At 41.1% G+C, this 25,034-nt stretch overlaps 1 protein-coding gene, 1 long non-coding RNA gene and 1 other non-coding gene across 4 annotated transcripts in view; 2 read left to right on the forward strand and 1 right to left on the reverse strand.

The window, feature by feature from the left end:
* The window catches only part of ZC3H11A (zinc finger CCCH-type containing 11A), a 43,058-nt gene extending 26,928 nt beyond the window's left edge, over positions 1–16,130 (forward strand). The window contains exons 11-19 of one of the 2 annotated variants that reach the window (XM_081825030.1): positions 235–297; positions 1,841–1,939; positions 4,282–4,350; positions 8,764–9,267; positions 9,831–9,910; positions 11,300–11,630; positions 13,063–13,229; positions 13,593–13,660; positions 14,142–16,130. In XM_081825030.1, coding sequence (XP_081681156.1) covers positions 235–297; positions 1,841–1,939; positions 4,282–4,350; positions 8,764–9,267; positions 9,831–9,910; positions 11,300–11,630; positions 13,063–13,229; positions 13,593–13,660; positions 14,142–14,400 — 1,640 coding nt within the window. In that variant the 3' untranslated portion in view covers positions 14,401–16,130. The remainder of the gene's footprint in view (positions 1–234; positions 298–1,840; positions 1,940–4,281; positions 4,351–8,763; positions 9,268–9,830; positions 9,911–11,299; positions 11,631–13,062; positions 13,230–13,592; positions 13,661–14,141) is intronic. The other variant, XM_081825031.1, reaches the window with a different exon arrangement.
* On the forward strand, positions 12,436–12,537 carry LOC115940335 (U6 spliceosomal RNA). Its single transcript, XR_004075105.2, has one exon. It is a non-coding gene; the product is annotated as a U6 spliceosomal RNA (small nuclear RNA).
* Positions 16,131–18,304: 2,174 nt separating the features above from the next.
* On the reverse strand, positions 18,305–24,941 carry LOC145722346 (uncharacterized). The gene is made up of 3 exons (XR_014146556.1): positions 24,829–24,941; positions 24,500–24,782; positions 18,305–18,371 (listed from the first exon to the last, which is right to left on the reverse strand). It is a non-coding gene; the product is annotated as an uncharacterized LOC145722346 (long non-coding RNA).
* Between the last annotated feature and the right edge of the window lie 93 nt (positions 24,942–25,034).

Consider the following 25,034-nt stretch of genomic DNA (forward strand, 5'->3'; position numbering starts at 1 on the left):
GGCTACTGTTAATAATTAGTGTATTAGTGATCCCTTTGGGCTGTGCATTTGGCTGTTTAAATTATTATTTAATAGACTGAATCTTTTTTTCCCCCCCATGTGACAGTCTTGAGATGTGATTTTCAAGAGACTTTCTGGGTGGGCTCATGATATCAGAGCATATTTTGTACCCATTATTATTTACTGAATACAGAAAAATTGGATAATAGAGAAATTCTGTTTTTGCCATTTCAGGAGAAGAACCCTTGGTAAGATTGAGTCTCACTGAGAGACTGGGAAAACGAAAATTTTCAGTAGGTGAGGTGAATTTTGTGCAGATTTCTTCTATTTGTGCATTAACATGGTAATGTCCTCCAAAACCGACTTTATACAATGTTCTGTTGATATTGATCTATTTGCTGGTCCCTCTGAATTGGCTGAAAGAACTTAGAAAATTTCCTTGTTTTTCACATGCATTATACCTTTTATTGATTTACAGAAATTTATAGCGTTACAATTTAAGTAGATTGTAACCAGCTTTTTAGAAGGTACTACATTGAAAAAACAGTAAAGAAGATACCTCTTTGTCTCTTTGGACAAATCGAAATTTGAGTTTTTTCAAGGGAAAAAAGTGTCCAATTAATATAAATTTGGTCCCTCAGTTTATTAATGCTATTTTATGTTTAGGGAAGCGTTTTATCGTATTTTTGAATTGTCATGTACATACCCTAATGTGTCTGTCTCAAAAGAATTTTGAAAATCTTCTCTGAGGGGCGCCTGGGTGGCTCAGTCGTTAAGCGTCTGCCTTCGGCTCAGGTCATGATCCCAGGGTCCTGGGATCAAGCCCCGCATGGGGCTCCCTGCTCAGCGGGAAGCCTGCTTCTCCCTCTCTGATTCCCCTTGCTTGTGTTCCCTCTCTCGCTATGTCTCTCTCTGTCAAATAAATAAATAAAATCTTTAAAAAAAAAAAAAAAATCTTCTCTGATTTCAGCTATTCCTTCATACTCTTCTTAAAATGCGCTTGCAAATATGAAATCTTACCTGTTTTGTGTTTTCTTTGATACCATTTTCACTGCCTGAGAAGTTTTAGATAAAAAATACAGCTTTTTTAATGTCTACATACATGTAAACTTTGTGATTTTTGGTCTCACATTTAAATTTAAATTATAAATGAGAGTAGAGAGAAAATCATACCCTGTGTAGGGTCTTTCAGATTTTTAATGGGACGCTGCAAAGATTATCGCTAGTCAAGCAATCTGAAAAACAGTTTTTAACTTGTGACATTTAAACAGCTCATATTGAATAGTATAATATAATAAACAACCAGTCAGGAAACTTGGTAAGGTTCTATCACTAATTGGTGACTTAAGTAAGATAGAATTTTTCATAACCTTAGATCTCTTATCTACAATTGAAGAGAGTGGGCTATTTGGTCTTCCAAGTTTTCATGTCACAGGAAAATATAATGATTCCTTTCCTGTCCACCAGGAACATTCCGGGTGCATTTAACCACAGATACCCCCAGAATTTAGCAAGTGGCCATTTAAGATGCTTTTTGTATATAAAGTTTTTTTCACATATTCCTAATTCTGAATTTTGGCTTTACTCGGGGCTTATTCTCCATTTGTAGTTTTAGTCAATTATTTGATAGATGTTGATTTGTGCATTCTACTTTTTGTCCCTTATTTCTTCTTTCTGGGACATTTTTATTCTCTAACATTGAGTTCTGTAAGGACACTAGTGAATGAACACACTATATAAATGCAGAAAACTGACATTCTGCATTGTCTGTTTTGCTTGTATTTCTTAACCTTGTTGAAGACTGATTTGAACTCTTGAACTAAGTTGTCTCCATTTGTAGGTGGTGACAGTGATCCTCCATTAAAGCGTAGCCTTGCACAGAGGTTGGGGAAGAAGGTGGAAGCTACAGAAACTAACACTGACAAAGCACCAAAGAAAGGTACCTTTGTTCTAATATACTCTGTGTGTGTGTGTGTGTGTGTGTGTGTGTAATCATGATACTTGTCTCTTATAATGTTAACAGGTATGGTTCGTCATTCTTTTTTGTTCAGGTAAATTAGATTATCTTGTTGTTTGCATTATTCAACAAACATTTGAGTATTTACTCTAGTGCTAGATTTTAGGGAGATGCCACTGGATAAAATAAATAACATCACAGTGCTCAGGAGCTTATAGTATAATGGCAGATAGGAGTACTTATATATATTGTGATAAATTCTGTGATAGAAAAAGTACACAGTGTTATCGGAGCACACAGGAAGGGCACTTCTCTTACCATCTGTCAGGGAAGGGTTCCCAAGGCAAATTATGTTGAAGCAGACCTGAAACATGAGTTAGGAATTAGGGAGGTGAAGCTGAAGGACCAGAGGCTATGCTGAGGCAGAGAAAGCACAGAGCTAAGAAAGCAGGATATACTCAAGGAACTGAGTATGGTTGAAACATAGAATTGGGGTAAAGGGCATATTGACTGGAGAGGAGGAAGGAAGTGGATCGTATGGAGCCTTTCAAGCCATGGTAGAGAGTTTGGACTTTGTAGCAAACCATGTGAAGGTTATGAACAAGGATCAAAAGCTCAGATTTGCATTTCAGAACCATCACCCTGCCTAAAATACGGAGAAAGATTAGAAGGGGACGAGTGTGCTGTCCAGGATATGAGTTAGCAGGCTGTTAATAAAATCTAAACGAGGGGCGCCTGGGTGGCTCAGTTCGTTAAGCGACTGCCTTCGGCTCAGGTCATGATCCTGGAGTCCCGGGATTGAGTCCCACATCGGGCTCCCTGCTCGGCAGGGAGTCTGCTTCTCCCTCTGACCCTCCTCCCTCTCATGCTCTCCGTCTCTCATTCTCTCTCTCTCAAATAAATAAATAAAATCTTTAAAAATAAATAAATAAATAAAAATAAAATCTAAACGAGAGGAGTTAGTGGCATAGATTTAGTGTTCTAAAAGTTGGTATGGAGAGATGTGGACTAAATGAGAGATATTTGGCAGTTAGAATGATTTCGTGGTTGGGGCGCCTGGGTGGCTCAGTCGTTAAGCGTCTGCCTTCGGCTCAGGCCATGGTCCCAGGGTCCTGGGATCGAGCCCCACATCTGGCTCTCCCTGCTCGGCGGGAAGCCTGCTTCTCCCTCTCCTACTCCCCCTGCTTGTGTTTCCTCTCTCGCTGTGTCTCTCTCTGTCAAATAAATAAATAAAATCTTTAAAAAAAAAAAAGAATGATTTCGTGGTTGAAGTTCTATTTATAGAAGTCAAGGTTGGACTTTGTTTTCCTTTTATGACTTGGCAGTGAAACATTGGTGTTAATTACTGAAAGAATAGGTGGGTTTTTTTCCTTTTTATTGTGTTTAGTTTTAACTTCTTTTGAAGATGAGAAACTTCCACTTTCCCCCTAGCTGAAGAGATTTTAATGAGTAGATGTTTTTGTTTAGGGTCTTTCTTGGTCTCTCAGAGCAAACAAGTTACTCTTTTTTTTTTTTTTTTTAAAGATTTTATTTATTTGACAGACAGCGAGAGGGAACACAAGCAGGGGGAGAGGGAGAAGCAGGCTTCCCACCGAGCAGGGAGCCCGACATGGGGCTCGATCCCAGGACCCTGAGATCATGACCTGAGCCGAAGGCAGCCGCTTAACCAACTGAGCCACTCAGGCGCCCCAAGTTACTCTTTTTCTTTGCAGTCATAACCTTTTTCTCCTTGCCTATCGATCATATTAAAAATTTTCATAAATAAAAAGCACATTTTAAATAGATTGGGGGGCCTTTTGATGCCATTAAGATTATAGAAGTTTGTACAATAACAGAATTATTTCCCTGAATTCAAGTTTTTGCTTTTCAGATCTAAAAAAAGATTATTTTTTTTTTAAAGCCTTCCAAAGTGCTCTAGGGAATCCATGATTCACATAGGTCTTGTTCTGTGGAAAAGAAAAATTTTAAGACCTTAAGAGATTTCTTTTTTAAGTATTTTCTTTTTTTTTTTTTTTTTTTTTTTTTTTTTTTAAAGATTTTATTTATTTATTTGAGAGAGAGAGAATGAGAGACAGAGAGCATGAGAGGGAGGAGGGTCAGAGGGAGAAGCAGACTCCCTGCTGAGCAGGGAGCCTGATGTGGGACTCGATCCCGGGACTCCAGGATCATGACCTGAGCCGAAGGCAGTCGCTTAACCAACTGAGCCACCCAGGCGCCCCTAAGTATTTTCATTAGAAGACAAACATAAACCTAATTTGTGAACTTTAAAAAAAAAAAAAGGTCTCTGTTCAACTTTTGGTGTTTAAAATACATATTTTTTACAGTTCATGTTTCCAAGTCTCTGAAGGAGCGATTAGGCATGTCAGCTGGTCCCAACAGTGAGGAGGCAGGAGGTAGGTAAACCCTGAGACCAGCTTCTAATATTTTTTTCCTTGCCATAACAATCTTTACCTTTTCTCTGATTTATTTTCCTGTTGCAGTTAGGTTAGGGTTTGTGTCTTTTGTGGTTTTATTTGTTATTTATTTATTTTTTAAGTAATATGACTCACTGGTATGAATTTTTTTTTTTTTTTTTAAGATTTGAGAGCGAGAACTAGTGGAGAGGGGCAGGGGGGGCTGGAGAAAGCGAGAGAAGCAGACTCTGCCGAGCAGGAAGTCTAACACAGGACTCAGTCCCAGGACCCGGATATCATCACCTGTGCGGAAGGCAGACGCTTAACTGACTGAGCCCCTGAGGTGCCCCATGAATTCTCTTAAAAGTTGGGGAAATGATAAAAATCTTTAAAAAAAAAAAAAAGGGCACCTGGGTGGCTCAGTCGTTAAGCGTCTACCTTCGGCTCAGGTCATGATCCCAGGGTCCTGGGATCGAGTCCCACATCGGGCTCCCTGCTCAGCAAGAAGCCTGCTTCTCCCTCTCCCATTCCGCCTGCTTGTGTTCCTGCTCTCGCTCTCGCTCTCTCTCTCTCTGTGAAATAAATAAATAAAATCTTTAAAAAAAAAAAAAAAAGGCGAAATGATCAGTTCACCATAGCATTAGTAGAAGAAACTAGAAACTACCTAAATATCCAACAGAAATTCAACTAAGGTAGTTATGTACAAAAATAATTATTGTCATAAGTCATATTTTGAACAATCATGATTTGAAAAACTTCTCACATTATATTGAATGAAGAAAGGTTACAAAAGAACACACTGCTTTTGACCTTTGGATTTAGGGTAAGAATCTTACTTTGTGGGGGTGATGAAGTTTATTTTATTATAGAAACTTATTCAGAATAACATCCGTATGTATGATTTCAGTTTTGTAAAGATAAAAATATATGCCTTAGAAAAACACTGCAAAAAATACACCAAAATAATTTTCTTGTCTATATTCTGTACTCTTCCTGTACTCTTAATTTTTAAACCTTTTAAATTGCAGGATCTAACCACTTAGTGTATATATGTATACAGTTTAAAGAATAGTAAAATGAACCTGTACTCCAGCCATCCTGCTCTTTTATACCTCGCTCTTCTGATTGAGCCAGCCTTGCGCCCCTCAGTTTAATGCTTTTTAATTTTTATATCTATGCTTTTTAATTTTTATGTCTATGTTTATGAATGGTGTTAGCCTGTGTTTTTTTTTTTTATCCTATCCTTATCTGGTTTGTATATTAAGATTTTTACCAGCATCATAAAAAGAGTCTGATGTTAAACATTCTTACTCTTTTGTAAAGAACCTGGGTTTATTCTTCAGAAACTTTTATAATTTTCTCTTTATTTCTCCCTGCTGTGCTGGGACTTTAGTACAGTAGGTCTAAACATGGCACTTTTGGTTGATTCAGCCCAGTGCTCAGTGGGCCCTTCAAATCTGAGGACTTAGTTCTAGAAAACATTCCTCTCATTTCCCTGAGTATGTCTTCCCACTCTTCTTTTGGTTTCTCTGTGGCATTTGTACCAGACAGAGGCTGGAATTTCAGGACATAGGTCTCACGTGTTTTCTAACCTTGCCTTCATGCTCTCCGCTCCTTGGCTTTTTGTTTCCTTTGGTTTTGATTTTTGTCTCACCTTCTATGGTCTTTGCTTGACTTTATTATCTAGGTCAGGAATTGACGGACTTTTTCTATGAAAGGTCAGATAGTAAATATTTTAGGTGTTGTGGTACAGTCTCCACAGCTACTCCACTGTGCGGCCATGGCCACATTGGGCCCATCAGCTATAATTTGCCAAGCCTCTTCTACATGGCTGATTGTCTTTTTTTATTATTCAGTTCCTTTGGTGGGATTTATTTGTGTGCCTGTGTTTTTATCTTCCAAGACCTTTTTTTTGTTCTCTGGTTTCTCCCTGTTTCACAGCCTGATTTCGGGCTGCCCTGGAGTTTCTAATTGGAATCTTAAAAAAAAAAAAGTGTGTATTGTCATCTCCATCACTTCTGTTTGTTTTGGTCCACTTTTAATGTTGTGGTTTTTTCATAGCTCTTGGGCTTCCTTTGGAGGTTCTAAAGGTCTTATTCCCAAGTGGTCCTCTCTCCAGATTGGGAGACACGAGTGAGGGCTGCCTGAGGCGGGGAGGGCGTGCTAAAAGTCAGCTTGTGTGAGTTGCAGGCTGGAAGGCTAGGGGCCCATACCATTGCCACAGTAAGAAAGTTTCTTTCCTTCCCTACCTCTCCTTTCTCCTCTTCTCCCCTGTTCTTTTCCTGCTTAGCATTTTTTGTTCTCCCTCCAGCCCCAACCTCCTAACTTGCTCCCCTCCCCAGCAGATTCTCCTCTTTTCAGGGAGCAGTTCCAGGAGAAAGTCATGACTGGTCCTGCGGCTCTATAGGCCATCCTTACATTTCTGCCCACTGTTCTTTTCCTACTAGTTTGGCAGTTTTCTTTGGCTCTGCTGGGAAGAACAGATCTCACTCCTGTAGTTTCATTTGTTCTTTTTCTGTTTTTCTGTAAATTCACATAGCTGCTGTCTTATCTCAGAAATCCCTCGATTTATGCTGTGCCAGTGGCAGCCTTGTTTTCCACTACTGTTGTGGGTTTATTCTATTTTTAATGTGTTCTCTATTATTTTGATAAAATTTTGGTAGAGTGGGGAAACAAGATCTTCATGTCGCCATTCACGCACTTCCTTGGAGTGGAAATTTTGAGATCAATCTGCCATCTTTAAATGGAAGAATTTTTATTTAAAAAGCCTAAGCAAGTAATTCAGTATCTGTTTGAGTACTTCCTATATACAGGTACTATACTAAAATATTTCCGATAACTACATATAGTCCGTTTTCATGAAGTATCTAGTATGGCTGGAAATGCAGGTAGTTGCAGTGCTGTGATCACAGAAATAAACTAGATTGGCAGGTATCAGGTTCTACACCGAACTCAGTTAAAACTAGGCAGCAAGAGAATGAGACCAGTAGGGCATACTCTCTGTAGAAGGGACAGCATGTTCAAAAAATGAGAAGGTGAAACCAAACATGATGTGTTTAAGGTTGTTAAAGGATATTTTTTGTTTTGGATCTTTCATTTAAAGCTGTCATTTGGGGGCCCCTTGGTAGCTCAGTTGGTTAAGCGTCTGCCTTCAGCTCAGGTCATGATCTCAGGGTCCTGGGATCGAGCGCTGGGGCAGACTCCCTGCTTCTCCCTCTCCCTCTGCCCCTTCGCCCTGCTCATGTTCTCTCCCTCTCTCTCTCTCAAAATAAATAAAATCTTTTTTTTTTTTTAAGATTTTATTTATTTATTTGACAGAGACATAGCGAGACCAGGAACACAAGCAGGGGGAGTGGGAGAGGGAGAAGCAGGCTTCCCGCAGAGCGGGGAGCCCGATATGGGACTCGATCCCAGGACCCTGGGATCATGACCTGAGCTGAAGGCAGACGCTTAATGACTGAGTCACCCAGGCACCCCATAAATAAAATCTTAAAAAAAACAAAAAAACTGTCCTTCAGTTATCAAATGCGTGTGTACAATCTCCATATTTTTCTTGTTTTTCCCACATTACTTCACTATTTCTTTTAGCTTTTCAGTAATGACGACAAGCATATCTGTCAGATGTGAAATTTGCTCTTTAAACAGATGTAGAATGACTAACATATCATTAAAAATCGCACTTCAGTGGCATGCCAATCTTTGAGCCTTTCCCATTTTTCTTCTGTCTTGTTACCTGTTTTAGCTCCTGTTCATCCTTCAAATATCACTTAAACATTACTTCCTCTGAAAAGCTTCCCTTAACCAATTCTAGGCAAAGGTTGGGGTTCTTCCTCCTACATAGTATTATACTTCCTTTATCAAAGTTATCATTATTGGGGTGCCTGGCTGGCTCAGTAGGGCATGCAGTGTAGCTCTTGATCTCAGGATCATGAGTTCAAGCCCCATTGGGCTTAGAGCTTACTAAAAAAAAACAACACAAAGTTACTATTACCATACTATAAACTACATGTGGGCAGAGATTGTGTTTTGCTTATCGTTATATTTCTAACACAGTGTCCAGCACCTGTTTATAAGTGAATGGAAGAATTAATTTATTGCCATTTTGTTAAGATTTACAATGACCGATGTCTCCAACTAATAAATGGCTTTGAGATTCTCCAGGAATAAGCTTCTGAATAGAACTCCAACAAATCAGTAATTTTTGCCACCTAAGAGTTTTCATTGAGGGCCACTACCTGAAACGTGCAGTATTTTAAAATTGAAATTGAAACTAATATACTTTGATCATTTTAATTACCTGCCTACATGATACCACTCTATTAGGACTCTGCCCTGATCCAAGAATAGAGAGAGCATACGTTGTTAAGAGGTGAATGCTAAATACAGTGATTGTTTTTCCCCCCATGAAAACAGAGAGAGTCACTAAAGTTGGTGAGATCCATGTGAAGACATTAGAAGAAATTCTTCTTGAAAAAGCTAGTCAGAAACGTGGAGAATTGCAACCTAAACTCAAGACAGAAGGACCTTCAAAAGTTGATGATTCTACTTTAGGAACAAGAAGCCCCTCCACTATCCGAATCAAAACCTTCTCTGAGGTCCTGGCTGAAAAGAAACATCGGCAGCAGGAAGCAGAGAGGCAAAAAAGCAAAAAGGATGTAACTTGCATCAAGCTAAAGACAGATAGTGAAATTAAAAAAACAGTGGTTCTGCCACCTATAGTTACCAGCAAAGGACAATCAGAGGAGCCCACAGGTAGAACAAAGTCTATGCAGGAGGTGCACATCAAGACACTGGAGGAAATTAAACAGGAGAAGGCACTGCGGGTACAGCAGAGCTCTGAGGGCAGCACCAGCTCCCAGCCTCAGCCTGAGGCCACCCCAGGGGCAAGGCGGCTTCTCCGAATCACAAAAAAAACAGGTAACACCACAGTTTGGTCTGGGGGCCCTGGGTGGCTCAGTTGTTAAGCTGTTAAGCATCTGCCTTTGGCTCAGGTCATGATCCCAGCGTCCTGGGATCGAGCTCCGCATCGGGCTCCCTGCTCTGCGGGAAGCCTGCTTCTCCCTCTCCCACTCCCCCTGCTTGTGTTCCCTCTCTCTCTGTGTCTCTCTCTGTCAAATAAATAAATTCTAAAAAGCAAAACAAAACAAAAAAATACCACAGTTTGGTCTGTAGTACCATTTCCCCAGATCATATTTCAAAGGGCAGTATTCCACAGGATTTTCATAGGAGTTCTGTGAGAACTTTACTCAGATAACTTTGAAAACCACTGGATCAAATGAAGTTAAGCTCTTTCTTTACAGGAGTGCTATATAGACCTTTGATGTTTTAAGGTACATTTTGAAACTTTATGAGGGCGAATGGGCTTCATCTACAATTTTATTTGTCCTATCTTTATTTTCATTAAGAAAAGTTTTACTTAAACTGTTCCTGAAGTTGCAGCCTAAATGAAATAATTAATGATGTGTTTAATGTGAATATAGGTATAAAAGAAGAGAAGAAACTTCAAGAAGGAAGTGAAGTTGCTTCCCAGAGCAGTGTTATTAGAACAGAGGCTAAAGAGGTGAGTTTATTTAAGATCATTTCATAGTTTTGTTCATGGCAAGCAAAGGCCAGATGAATGATAAAGTGTGCCTTTTAGTTTTAGCATAATAAATTTCTATTTAACACTTCAATAATAAATTAGGTAAACAGTCTTTCATTATGCTTATACTATTCTATGAGAATTTTCTGTACTTACAGTGTTCCCTGCCCCCTTAAAAGTTGTTTTTTTTAATTTGGCCATTTAACGTTTTTTAAACTAAGCATAATGGCACTCATTTTACAAAACTTGGGGACTTTTTTTTTAAAAGAATTAAAAACCCTGTAATTCTGCAACCCAGACATAACAACCATTAGCTTTTTTCATGGGTTTTTCTCAAGCCTTTTATTTATGTACATATGTATGTGAACTTGTTCATTGTTTAACTCATGTTTAGAAAGTAATTGAGAGGGGCGTCTGGGTGGCTCAGTCGTTAAGCGTCTGCCTTCGGCTCGGGTCATGATCCCCAGGGTCCTGGGATCAAGCCCCACATCGGGCTCCCTGCTCAGCGGGAAGCCTGCTTCTCCCTCTCCCACTCCCCCTGCTTGTGTTCCCTCTCTCGCTGTGTCTCTCTGTCAAATAAATGAATAAAATCTTCAAAAAAAAAAAAAAAGAAAGTAATTGAGAACTCTATAGTGTATCATTTTGCCAGCCCGCTTTAATTTTACTATATTCATAATTCTTTGGGATGTTTGTTTTTTACTGACCATGACATAATGTTCTATTATATCAATATAGCCTGCTTCTGGACATTTATATTTTGTTTTACACAGTTAAGGTAATGAACATCCTTGTCCATAAATCTTTGTGCAAGTGTCTGATTATTTAGGAGGCATTTGTATTTGACTTAGGGTCATGATTGTCTAAGCCTATAAAATTGGGGTTTTCATTGTTCCATACATCTTTAACTTTTCATCTTCAGTTTGGTATTTTCTGTTTAATATCAAAGAGCAAAAGCTCTTGTGTTCTGGATCGTGTTAAACTCTGCTTGACATGGATTGGTCAGCCCAGTAACTTAAACAAGATTTAATTCTTAATTGAGATAAAATTGACATTTATATTATTTTTGACATATTTATATTAGTTTCAGGTGTACTTTTTTCTTTTAAACAAGTTTTTGTTTTGTTTTGTTTTTAAGATTTTATTTTTTAAGTAACTTCTACATCCAGCGTGGCGCTCGAACTCAACAACCTCGAGATCAAGAGTCACTTGCTCTACCAACTGAGCCAGCCAGGCACCCCAAGTTTTTTCTCCGTGGTGGTTGTTGTTGTTTTAGTTGAGCTATTAAGCCTGGTAACTTACAAATAATAATTATCATACAGATTGTTAGAGGTATGAAATTTTAAATCTGTCATTTAAATTTGCCCACAGGCTTCAGAAGAGACCACAGGAGTTGGCATCACCAAAATTCAAGTCAAGAGGTGTGAGACCATGAGAGAGAAGCACATGCAGAAACAGCTGGAGAGGGGCACCTCACAGAAGGAAAAATCAGTTTTGACACCCCTCCGGGGAGACGTAGACTCTTACAATACTCAGATAGCAGAGAAGCCGGTGCTCACTACAGTGCCGGGCCTCACACGGCACCTGACCAAGCGGCTTCCCACAAAGCCATCCCAAAAGGCAGAGGTAGAAACCTCAGGCATTGGGGACTCGATATTGAATGTGAAATGTGCAGCACAGACCTTGGAAAAAAGGGGTAAAGGTGAGTGGTTTTTCTAGTGTATCTTGCTTTAGGATTTGAAAATTACCAAGTTTCCAGTAACTCCCTAGCAACAATTAAGTTAAATTCCATTTGTGTTGTAGATTTTTCACACAGGTGGAAAGTAGTATTTCTGATAATTCTACTTAAAAAGACAAAGCTCCGGGTGCCTGCGTGGCTCAGTTGGTTGAGTGACTGCCTTCAGCTCAGGTCATGATCCTGGAGTCCCGGGATCGAGTCCCACATCGGGCTCCCTGCTCAGCAGGGAGTCTGCTTCTCCCTCTGACCCTCCCCCCTCTCATGTGCTCTCTCTCTCTCAAATAAATAAATAAAATCTTAAAAAAAAAAAAAAAAAAACCTTTAAAAAAAAAATAAAAAGACAAAGCTCCTTTCTCAGAATTTAAAATTGCTGTTAAAAAGCTTTGTCTAGGGCGCCTGGGTGGCTCAGTTGGTTAAGCAACTGCCTTCGGTTCAGGTCATGATCCTGGAGTCCCTGGATCGAGTCCCGCATCGGGCTCCCTGCTCGGCAGGGAGTCTGCTTCTCCCTCTGACCCTCCTCCCTCTCATGTGCTCTCTCTCATTCTCTCTCTCTCAAATAAATAAATAAAATCTTAAAAAAAAAAAAAAAAAAGCTTTGTCTAGGGGCACCCGTGTGGCTTAGTCAAGTAAGCCTTGTGCTCAGGTCACGGGCTCCCTGTCTGCTTCTCCCTCTCTCTCTCCCCTTCCCCTGCTAACTCACTCTCTCAAATAAATAAAAAAAAATCTTTGAAAAATAAAAGTAAAAAAAATAAAAAGCTTTGTCTAAAGCTCGCTTTGGCAGCACATAGACTAAAACTGGAATGCTCCAGAGATGATTAGGATGGCCCTGTGCAAGGATGACACACAAATTCAGGAAGCATTCCATATTTTTAACTAAGTCATGGGGACGTAACATAGCATGGTGACTGTAGATAACAGTACTCTATTACGTATTTGAAAGTTGCTAGGAGAGTAGATCTTAAAAGTGCTCACACAAAAAAATTGTAACTATGTATGGTAATGGATTAACTAGACTTACTGTGGCGATCATGTAGTCACGGTGTATACACATATTAAGTCATTATGTTGTATACCCAAAACTAATATAATGTTATATGTCAGTTATACCTCAGCGGGGGAATAAAAGCTCTCTGTGGTGCATCTTTCCTCTGGTTTTGAAGAAGAAAAACACCAGGGAATGGAAGAACAGTAGCGAATTCAAGAGCCAGTGAAAGGAATTGAGTATAGATCTACATTATGACCACATTGTAGTGCACATTGTTTATGGATTACTTTCAATTTGGGGGTGTGTATGATATTTCTAGTATTGTGAAGGAATTTTTATATTCTAGAGTTATTCTCCATGTAAAAGAGGAATTATTCTAGCTATTAATCAGATATTTTCTGTCCCTTGTAGCTAAACCCAAAGTCAATGTGAAGCCATCTGTGGTTAAAGTTGTCTCATCCCCCAAATTGGCCCCCAAACGCAAGGCAGTGGAGGCCCACCCTGCTGTCATTGCAGCTGTGAAGCCACTCAGCTCCAGCAGCGTCCTACAGGAAAGCCCCACCAAAAAAGCAGCTGTGGTAAGAAGTAGATGCAGCTAGATGGTGCTTTGGTCAGTGTGGGAGGAAAGCAGGGCAGAGTCACTCTGCTAGCTGTGTGTGCTACTTTTGCCATTTCCAAAGCATTTTAGTTTAGGTTGTTACTGTATTCTACATTCACAGACATTTGTGGAGTGGCAGAATGGAATTTTTTTTTTTTTAAGCTAATTCTTGGGTGGCAAGATATTTTGTTTATTCTACACTTAGCCTTTGGATTATTTATTCTCGGATTTCCAGGCTTAAAGAATGATAACCATGGTTCTAAGAAGGTGGCAAAGTAAATGAATATGCTCAAATAAAAAAAGCCTGACTCCCACTGAGTTAACCTTCCTTTTACTTTTGTAGGCGGTTGTCCCACTCCTTTCTGAGGACAAGTCAGTCACTGTGCCTGAGATGGAAAAACCTAGAGACAGGTAAACCTTGCAATTCTTCTTAACCAAACTTTAGGCCACTATTATTATTTATGTGCTCTAGAGAATGACACTGCTAAATAAATCTTCGGACATGTCCAACTTAGCCACTCAGACCAACTTAATAGCGAACTTAAATCTGCTAAACTTCCAATTAATTACAAGAAAACATGATATGCATGCAAGGTTGCTGTTCTCCTTTGATGCCACTGTTTATATATTGATTGCATTATTTTTGCAATGTTTTCAGTATCTGTCTGAATTGTTCTTTAAACGGGTGAAAATGGTGCTCGCTTCGGCAGCACATACACTAAACAGGTGAAAATGCCTCGTCCCAAATCAGTAAAATAATTCTTGTGTTATATTGTTATCAGAAATAACTCTTCGCGAACTCTTTGTGTTCCTGAGACCAGCGTGGGACCATTCAGTCAACCATTAACAAAGGGCAGTTTTCTAATAATCTTTTGGGTTTTTTCCCTTGCAGTCTTGTGCTGCCTCCAACCCAGTCCTCTTCAAATTCCTCCCCACCGGAAGTATCTGGCCCTTCTTCATCTCAGATGGCCACGAAAACTCGCCGACTGAGCTCCACCTCAACAGGAAAGCCCCCGCTTTCTGTGGAGGATGATTTTGAGAAACTAATATGGGAGATTTCAGGAGGCAAATTAGAAGCTGAGATCGACTTGGATCCTGGGAAAGATGAAGATGACCTTCTGCTTGAGCTATCAGAGATGATTGATAGCTGAAGGCAGTAGAACATTTAAAAAAAAAAAAAACAAAAACTGGACTTAGTTTCATCTATTATAACATTTACCCAAGATGATCATTTCTTTAGTCTAGAATTTGCCCCCAGTCAGAAGTATACCTCTGAATTACCTGTATGTGTCCTGGATTCCTTGGGGTCAGATTTTTGAAGTCCCTTGATAACCATTTTGTCCATTCGATGCCATGGTTTAGCATCTATGAGAAAAATATTCTGTCTTACACCTCTCCACAGAAAAACTGAGAGGGAGAGCCAAGTCAAAGGGTGCAAGAGAACTTAGTGACTCCTTGAGGTGTTTGTCAGTTTGGGCTTTTTTCCTCTTTGCTCTAGTATTTCTTTTATGTATTGTCTTAATGTACTTATTAATGTAGTCTGAGTTTGAAAAGGATGAAGACCAGCTGCTGCCAGTGAGGACCAAATTTCACACTACCACTAAACAAAAGATCCACTCTGTCTGTGTTAAATTGTATGTCTTTTTAAAGGTATTTGGAGATTCAACTAAGCTTTAGAGAAGGCTGAGCAGCTCCGGAAGCTTGTAATCTGGACATAACTTTTTGAACCTGATTTCTCCATGCTTCTGCTGCTCTGTCAGCCTCTGAAGAGCAATAGCTAATTTATTATTACTGTAATTTTTTAAGGCTTTAAAGTGCCTCAGGGGTCCTCTGAAACTAATTTTCTATTTCTGGGATTCCCTGGATTCTTAATAAGAGATGGTGACATAATGATTAGAGGAATTCTTTTTTTAGCATGAAAGTTGTCCTTTCTCTTCTTCAATACTTGCCTCCTACTGGCATTGAATTCTCACAGGAATTAAAATTGGTTAATTTTTTATTTCTAACTCTCCCAGCAAACTCCTCTTGCCCAGTTATTTATTTGGTGCCCTTTAACCACCAGAGGGGAACAAATGAACTCCTCCAAGCTGCCAATATTTATCTCTGGACTGTAGCAGTACACCGAACTGTACTGTAGCGAGGATGATTGAGATGCTCTGGGGGTGTATTGTATACCTTCCAGTTTTCTTCGTTTCTGAATTGAATTTTCTTTTCTTGATGTCAGTCTCCTTCATATCACCTCAAGGTTTAGACTTGTGAAGGAACAAGTACGATGGGGATAAGAGTCTTGAAAGGAGACATACTGTACATAATCAGAAGGAAGAGGAAAGAAGGACCTGTCCGTTTTGATACTTTGCCGTAGGTGGCCAGTTTGGTTTCTCACAGGGAAATCTGATCCACCTGTCGTGTTGGCTCCTAAGGAACTGCTGTTGTAAGCGGCTCATCAAGAGTTGAACCTCATGTAGCCTTGTTGGGAATATGGAAAAGGAAGAAAGCCACAGGACTGCCCATTCAGTCTTGGGAAGATCTGGATGATTCTGCACAAGCAAAAATGACTTGAAATTTATGTATAGACACCTCTCTACCAATCCATCTTCAGCTGACTGAATGTTGTATAATAGCCCTTCTCCAAAGCAAGGGTGGAATGTTCTGGTTTCACAGATTTTCTACTCATTTCATTTTTGGAATCAGCTTAAAGATTCCAGGTCCCTTTTGTATATAACCTTTATTCTTTTGCTTTTTTAAAAATAATTTTGTTTCATATTTAAAGTCCTTGTATTAGTCAGTGATTCATGTTCAGCATTATTTGAACCATTTGCCATTACAAGAAAGAGAAATACTTATTTGTGTTTTAAATAAAACTGGTGTAGGAAAGTCTGGACTTCATGAGTTAAGTGGTCATACATCACTTCAGCCTAGGAGCTGCCTCAGTGGGGGGGTCCAGTCAGAATGCTGTTGGCCTCTTGTGTAAATGCTCCAATTTCACAGATACTGTGTGGCTTTAGAAACTTCTCACAAGGACGTATTGCCAAACTTACCCACAAGTATGCTGTTTTAGCCGCATATACTTTAGGAAAGAAGGAATATTATTAAATGGGGAGGATTTTATCATTGTAACTCAGGTAATGCCATTAATTTTTTTTAAAGATTCATTTTTTTATTTTAGAGGGCATGTGCACACCAGTGGGGAGATGGGCAGAGGGGGAGGGAGAATCCCAAGCATATTCCCATTGAGCACGGAGCCCGATGCAGGGCTTGATCTCACGACCCTGAGATCAAGACCTGAACGGAAATCAAGAGTCGGACGTTTGACGACTGAGACCCTGGGGACCCCAATGCCATTTAATTTCTTTAAAGGAGAGAGGATTTAGAAGTGATCTTAGATGGATTCATTTAAGAACTTCCAAGCATGAAGTCATACAGAGAAGTCCCAAGTGTTAAGTAGTATGCCAGTTTTTAAGGGAATACACATAAATTTGTTAACTACCAACAACACAGATTTTTTTTTTCTAATAGTAGTCTAAAGTTCCAACTTTTCACAAAAAGCAAACATATTGGTGGCTTCTGGGTGGCTGGCTCCCCCATTAGCAGGGAGTCTGCTTGATATTTTCTCCCTTTGCCCCTAACCCCCTTCGTGCACACTTGTGTGTACACGCCCTCTCTCTCAAATAATCTTTTTTAAAAAATCAGAAACAGATTGTGTATTGGGTTTTAAGTGATTATGGTTTTCAATTTTAACAGAAGAGGGCCCAAATGGGGACCCCTGGATGGATCAGTCAGTTAAGCATCTGCCTTCAGGTCAGGTAATGATCCCAGAACCCTGGGATCAAGTCCCGCATCAGGCCCCTTGCTCAGCAGGGAGCCGCCTCCTCCCTCTGCTTGTACTCTCTCTCTGACAAATAATCTTTAGAAAAAGAAAAAAGAGTCCAAATGTTGCAGTTTGGCCACAGCCGAAGTTTCAAGATAGTTTATGACTCATGTTTTTGTCTCAAGATAAATGATCCCTAAGGTTCTGACCTTAACTTCAAATTCTAATAGGTCCTCTCAGATGACCAAAACAGAGTTTATTTTCACCTCTCCAATCTTTGAAACCACCACAGAGTTAGATTGATAACTAATACTGTTTCAGAAATAAAGCTTAATCTATGTTGATCAAAGTACAGTGTTACTTTTCTAAAATTGTGGCCTCATTTTGCTGGAATATTTCGGCAATTCTTTAAAATGGATTGCTTTTTGTCAGTTTAGCAACAGGAAATGGGTGGCCTCCAGTTGCTGTCTAATATTTAAAACCATTAACATTTACTGAGTATTATGTACCTCTTAACTCACATACCCATTTTGATACAACATGCTATGCTGCACTGGAAGATCACTGCTTTATATCCCCACCGTAGTGTCAGAAAGTATATTCCTATGTGCAATTGAGTTTGATTTATTGACTTTCAAGAGCTCTTTATTTCTCAAATCTGATTTTAGGAAGCTGCTTGATAAATCTTTGCAAGTTCCCACAACCCACACATCTGACTGCATTAATAACTTACTCTCCAAACTGTGCTTCAACTTAATTGAATTTGCAAAATGATGTTAAGGGCATGAGCATAAAGAAAATTCTTGATCTTGACCATTTTCTTAACATTGTACAATAAAATGAGCAAAGAATCAGCAAAAATTAAGGAGTCAGTCACAAGATTTCCTGGGGGCCTAAGAGGGAAGTATTAGGTTGTTTTTAACCGCTAAGGTGTTACAGAGGCTGAATCTATGGTGATGAGCAAGAAGCAGTGGATTCAAACTTGGCATTGCCTGTCCCTGGGTTTTTTGGGTCTTTGACTCCATGTCTGCTTTGTCCTCAGGAGTAAGACAACAGCCTGCAGAGTTAAGAGTAAGGGTAAGCAGAGCCAGTCAATCGATTCTGAAGAAAGAGAAGAAAAAATATTCAAATAGCCTCTTGTTTATTGAATAAATAAGTGAAATAGGGAATTGGCTGGATCAAGAAGACTGGAAACAAGGGAGGAGAAATTTCAAGGGAAGAGTGAAGCAAAATGGAAGGAATCGTTACCTGACAGGTGTATATGGTGAAGGAGGTCCCTTCTTTGGGTTGGGAATCTCAAGGAGGGTGGCCGAGCTTAGAAAAACAAGGGAATGTGAAATTAATACATCAGCATAACTGCCACAAAGTATTTTGGACTCCCACCCCTTGAAGAGACTCAAAATAGAACCTGAATTCTAACCATCACTTAACATTACTGTCACCAGGGAGAGGAGTATGATGCAAACCCCTGCCCAAGAAAAAGGAAGTACTTTTAAGAGAAAGGTATCAGGAATGAAGTAGGTGCAAGTATAAGTAGATGATGCTATAGAGGGAATGAGAAGTCAGTTTGAGACCGGTCAGGAAAGGCTTCCTTGAGGTGTCAGAGCTGGAGTTTTGTGTTGCTTGCCTGGCAAAGGAGATGGTGTGAGCTGCTAACAAGGCCAACACAGCAGGTAAGGTTTGTTGACGTGACCCCTGACCATCCCATTGGTACTTTCTCAGGCTCTGCTTTGTCTTACTCTTGCTCTCAATTTGCTGTCAGCCATTCTTGGCTTAAGTGTAAACTGATCTTTTAATCAAAGATTTTAAATGCAAATCTGAGTCACTGCTTTGAGAAGTCTTCCAATCTTTCCCTCTCCCTCCACAATTATATTCAGGTCCCTCAGCATGGCATGCAAGGCCCTGTCCTCCCAGCCTCCTGCCTCACCCTTGATGCTCTCCACTCCAGCAAAACTACAAGCTGTCCACTTCCCTTGAACACTAATCTCTCTCCAGCCCTTTGCCTTTGTTAACGCTGTCTTTCTCCCTAGAAGTCTCTTCTTTTGGCTAACTCCTACACATCCTATGGCCTCCAGGCTACTCTCCCAACACTCTGTTCTTCCTCTCCCCAAATTGGGGTTTGGTGCCCATCCACTAGGCATACACTATTTGTTTACCCCCACCGTTTTAAAATTGTTTACCTGTCCATCCTCCTCAGCAGAATAGAAACTTGAGACAGATTCTTACTGACCTATATATTCTCAGTAACTAGTATCGTAACAAAATACCACAGACTGGATGGTTTAAACAACAGAAATTTATTTTCTCTCAGTTCTGGAGGCTAGAAGTCCAAGAGAAAGTGTTCGAAAATTTTTTTCTGAGGCTTCTCTCTGGTTTGCAGGTGCCGCCTTCTCACTGTCCTCATGTGGTCTTTCCTCTACGTGTACATGTCTGTTTTAATGGCTCTATAAGGACACCAGTCATCTTGGATTAGGGCCTATCTCCAACTACAGTCACATTCTGAGATGCTGGGGGGTTAGAGCTTCAACATAGGCATTTCAGGGAGCACACTTCAGCCCATAACAAAAGGCATTCAATAAACATTTGCTGAATGAATGAAAAAGCTCTTGGCCCATATACCCGTGTCAGGGGCTATATACCCATCTTTGCTAGACTGCCCCTGTCTTTGCAAGCCCATTCTTTGGAATGCTTATCAATAACAGCCGTTCAGCAAGCTGTGAGATGGAAGGAACTTCAAGCTAAGAGGAAGGATCAGTATTTCGGAGGCCCGGAACTGACTCTTTTCTTAGGGTATATCTCTTTGGTATTTGTTGTTGTTTTTTAAAGATTTTATTTATTTATTTATTTATTTATTTATTTATTTATTTATTTATTTATTTATTTTAAGATTTTATTTATTTATTTGACAGAGAGAGACACAGCGAGAGAGGGAACACAAGCAAGGGGAGTGGGAGAGGGAGAAGCAGGCTCCCCGCAGAGCAGGGAGCCCGATGTGGGACTCGATCCCAGGACCCTGGGATCATGACCTGAGCCGAAGGCAGTCGCTCAACCGACTGAGCCATCCAGGCGCCCTAAAGATTTTATTTTTAAGTAATCTCTACACCCAGCTGGGGCTCAAACTCACAACCCCAAGATCAAGAGTTGCACGCTCCACCGAATGAGCCGGCCAGGCGCCACTCAGGGTATATCTCTTTGGACCAGTGATTCTTTTTTTTTTTTTAAAGATTTTATTTATTTGACAGAGAGAGACACAGCGAGAGAGGGAACACAAGCAGGGGGAGCAGGAGAGGGAGAAGCAGGCTTCCCACGGAGCAGGGAGCCCGATGCGGGGCTCGATCCCAGGACCCTGGGACCATGACCTGAGCCGAAGGCAGACGCTTAACGACTGAGCCACCCAGGTGCCCATGGACCAGTAATCTTAATTAAGGCTATTTTACAGACACCTCTGGGAGTGTCATGAAAATCTCAAATTTTGCAAGGATGTTATGATTAGTTGTAATTTAAAAAGGGAAACTAGTTTCATAGTACCTTCCACTACCTAATGAATTTATGGAACTGGTGATACAGTTGACCCTTGAACAACACCGGTTTGAACTACACAGATCCACTCATATATGGATTTTTTTAAAAGAGTTGACAGCAAAAGCCACAAGGCATTTATCTACAAATGCCCAACCCAGTCTTCAAGGGACCCAACAGAAGGCAACTGATGCAGGCGTCAAGGCTGCCACCCTCTGAATTCCCTCGGGAGGCCTCTGAGGCCCTCAGCAGCCCCTGGAAGCCCCAGGACTGGGCAGGGCAGTAGGTCACCCTGTGTGCCTACGGGGTGATCAAGTTGAGTGCCAAAGGCTGGCAGGCAGGAGGGTGGGCTGAGGCAAAAGCCCAAAGGGGAGGGATGGCACTGCATAGGGAGCCCTGATCCCTTAGTTCTCTGTGCACTGGTCTCCCAGAGGCCAGTGAGCTCACGTGTGGCTGCAGCTGCCCATGGCCATAGGCCTGTGGTATACCTCCAGGCCACTGGGGCAGATGTACTGCGCATCCAGGCCCTTGTCACAGCCCACAGGCGCACCTGGGGGCTGCCCCTGCTAAACCAAGGCCTCCAGGCTACAGAACAGCAGTATATTGGGGCCAGGCCTGCCACCACCCTGTCCCCTCCCAGCCTGGCTAGCCTATACTCAGGTTTTTTTCAATGAATATATGTACAGTACACTGTAAATTTTATTTTCTCTTATGATTCTTTTTTAAGATTTTATTTATTTATTCAAGAATGAGAAAGAACATGAGCGGGGGGGAGGGGCAGAGGGAGAAGCAGACTCCCCACTGAGCAGGGAGCGGGATGCGGAACTCGATCTCAGGACCCTGGGATCATGACCTGAGCCGAAGGCAGATGATTAATCGACTGAGCCACCCAGGCGCCCACTGCCTTGTTGTTTTTATTTATTTATTTATTTATTTTTAAAGATTTTATTTATTTGTCAGAGAGAGACAGCGAGAGAGGGAACACAAGCAGGGGGAGTGGGAGAGGGAGAAGCAGGCTTCCCGCCGAGCAGGGAGCCCGATGTAGGGCTCGATCCCAGGACCCTGGGATCATGACCTGAGTGGAAGGCAGACGCTTAACGACTGAGCCACCCAGGCGCCCCTGCCTTGTTATTTTAAACAATGCTGCAATGATTACATTATATCACACATGTAAGTTTACCTGTAGGATTGAATATCTAATAGTGCAGTTTAATAATTTCTATTTCCACCACTCTTCGATCTTTGTCTATGGCTTCTCAGTGTTAGTTTAACGTGCATGCCTCATAATGAGTGAAGTTGGGCATCTTTTCATATGTTGGAAGACCATCTATATTTCCTTTACTATAAACTGATTGTTCACCCACCTCCATTGCCAATTTTTATTTTGGATCTTTGTGTCAGTTTGTGGCTGCAAATTCTTTAACCTTTAACAGAGGTGGGCTCTATTTTTCCAGCATTTGAATCTGGCCTGAGGTGTGAACTGTATACTAGTTCCAAGCCTGGCCTTTAAAAGGTACTGTTGGCTTCAGCTTTGGTTTTTTGGAGGCCTGGGCCACCATTTAAGAAAGCATCCTAGGGGTGCCTGGGTAGCTCAGTTGGTTAAGCATCTAACTCTTGATTTCGACTCAGGTCATGATCTCAGGGTCATGAGATTGAGCGCCCCCCCCCCCACCACCACCTCATTGGCTCCACACTGGGTGGATTCTCTCTCTTAAGATTCTCTCTCTCCCTCTGCCCCCCACCCCAACAGGCATGCGCTCACACTCTCTCTTTAAAAAAAAGAAAGAAAGCATCCTACTCTGCAAGAGAGACCAAGTGTGAGGCCCTGAGGCTGCACAGACGTGGAGACGGACCCAAGTGAGACCAGCTTTCCACACACACACACACCCCAAACCCTTAAATATGCCTTCTGGAGCAAAAAAAAATGCCCGAGAGCTGCCCAAATTCTTGACTCACAAAATCATGAATTATAACAAAATAGTTGTTGTTGTTGTTCTAAGCTACCAAGTTTTGAAATATTTCTTTCACAGCAATAGAGACGAGAAAAGCATTTTTTTAAAGCTCTTTATATACTAGTAAAATTAGCCATTTGTGTTTGATGTGGTACAAACATACTTCTCCCTGATCTTTGACTCTGCTTACTGTGGTGGTGTTTTAGTCACCCAAAACTTTATGTGATTTTTACATAATTGAATTTATCACTTTTTCTTCTAAAAACCAGCGAGAGCATACACCTGAGGAAAAGACAATTGTTAAGAAGAAAGAGGCAATGTCTATGATTAAACTCGATAAACTAGCAAGAAGAAACTAAAAACTAAAGAAAACTGAAATATTCCCAAAGACTCAAAGGGAAATTTGAACAAATAGACATCAGGTAGTTTAAAAAAATTGATTCTAAGTTTTTCTCAAGTTTAATGTAATCACAGTAAAAATACCAAAAGGATTCTTTTAATTAGATAAGTTAATTCTAAAGTTTGTAAGAAAAATAAATAAGAACAGCTAAGAAAGTTCTATCGACTTCCAGTCCTACCAAATAAGGAAATATCATACAGGACTTATAAGAGTGACACTGGTTCATAAATAGACACAAAGATCAATTGGGCAAAATATAAACTATACATATATACATACAGTTGTATATTATAAATGTGGCATTTTATTTTTAAAAAAAATTTTTTTAAAGATTTTATTCATTTATTTATTTGACAGAGAGAGACACAGTGAGAGAGGGAACACAAGCAGGGGGAGTGGGAGAGAGAGAAGCAGGCTTCCCATGGAGCAGGCAGCCGGATGTGGGGCTCGATCCCAGGACCCCGGGATCACGACCTAAGCCAAAGGCAGATGCTTAATGGACTGAGCCACCCAGGCGCCCTATAAATGTGCCATTTTAAATTAAATGGGGAACAATAGTCTTTTCTGTAAATGGTAATGGTAAAACTGAGTAGCCGTCTAGATATTATAAAGTTGTATCAGTTCTAGGATATACTGGGATAACATTTTAGATGGAAAAAGATTTAAATGTAAAAAAGCAAAATCACTTAAAAGAAAAAATAAGGGCACCTGGGTGGCTCAGCCAGTTAAGCATTCCACTCTTGATTTTGGCTCAGGTCATGATCTCAGGGTCTTGAGATAGACCCCTGCATCAGGCTCTGCGCTCAGCAGGGAGTCGGCTTGAGATTCTCTCTCTCCCTCTTTCTCTCTTTCTAAAATAAATAAATAAATCTTTAAAAATAAAGGAAAGAACAAATCTCATGAGTTTTATAATCAGATGACTGGTTATAGGTTATCAATCCCCAAAAGTTTAGGAATCATGACTTCAGAGATAGGAAATTGCAAGTGTAGCTAAGCATCTCTGCATCTGAAATGAGACAGGTATGATAGTTTCTTCCATCCATGCCACCTTTGAATTCAACTGATCCCCTGTTTACTTTGTGGACAACATAACCCTCTATTGGGATTGTGCGGGGGGGGGGGGGGTTAAACAATTATCCCATGCAGTTTCTAGCTCTTTATATTTCAAAACTCACTTTCATATCCTTTGATCTCAACATTTTTATGAGGTCAGTATTAAAATCATCCTCAACAGAAGACCTCAGTTAAGCAAGTTATGATTCTGCCACTTGCCCCTGTCCCCTTGGAGGAATCCCTTCAACTCCGATCTTCAGTTTCTCCATCTGTAAAATGGGTATTCTGGTCAAATAACCCTTTCTGCCAGGCCTCAAGCCACTGACAAAACCTAACAGATTCCAGCTCCTCCCTTCCAGCTGTGTTACCCTGGAAACGATGTGTTCCAACACGGAGGCCTTGCTGAGTCCACGCACATGCTACTCCTTCACTGAAATCTCCAACCTCGCGACCAAAGACCCTGTCATCTCCATCTTGGTGACAACGAAGCCGAGACACGGGAAGGCTGAGAAACTTACCCCTTGGTCAAACACGCCTTAAGCGAGTTGCATTTGGGCCCAGCCATCAGATTTCAGGGCTTTCCCGCTAGCCAGGCCCTGTCGCCACCTTACAGTAACGCCCCACAAAGGAGACGGGAGTGGAATCGGCTACACAGCGAACCACAGCGCCTGGCTTTTGAATTCGGATTGTCTGTGGCTGTGAGGGCCAGGTGGGGCCCCCCCCCCCGAACTGGGGCTTCTCGCCGCCATACCCTCTAGACGGCGATGCGTCCCATCATGCCTAAATTCCAGGGAAACAGGCCTTAGGAAAAGCACTAGACCAACCCATCTCAGAAAGAGAGGCACGCAGTGTGACCACTCGACTGTTAAAGCCGACACAGAAAATGGAGCCGTGATGGCGCCGGAGTCCGCGCCGCTTCCCGCGGCGGCCACACAAGCGAAGCCCCTCGGCGCCTCCTCCCGTCTCCCTCCAGGTGGCGCTACAGGACCGACTCACGTTCTAAAGTGCACAGCCTCCTTCTGGCTTCCCTCAGGGGATATAGAGCACAGAGAA

This window comes from Leptonychotes weddellii, chromosome 6 (assembly GCF_054177405.1).
Source record: "Leptonychotes weddellii isolate Sample4059 chromosome 6, ASM5417740v2, whole genome shotgun sequence".
NCBI lineage: Eukaryota > Metazoa > Chordata > Mammalia > Carnivora > Phocidae > Leptonychotes > Leptonychotes weddellii.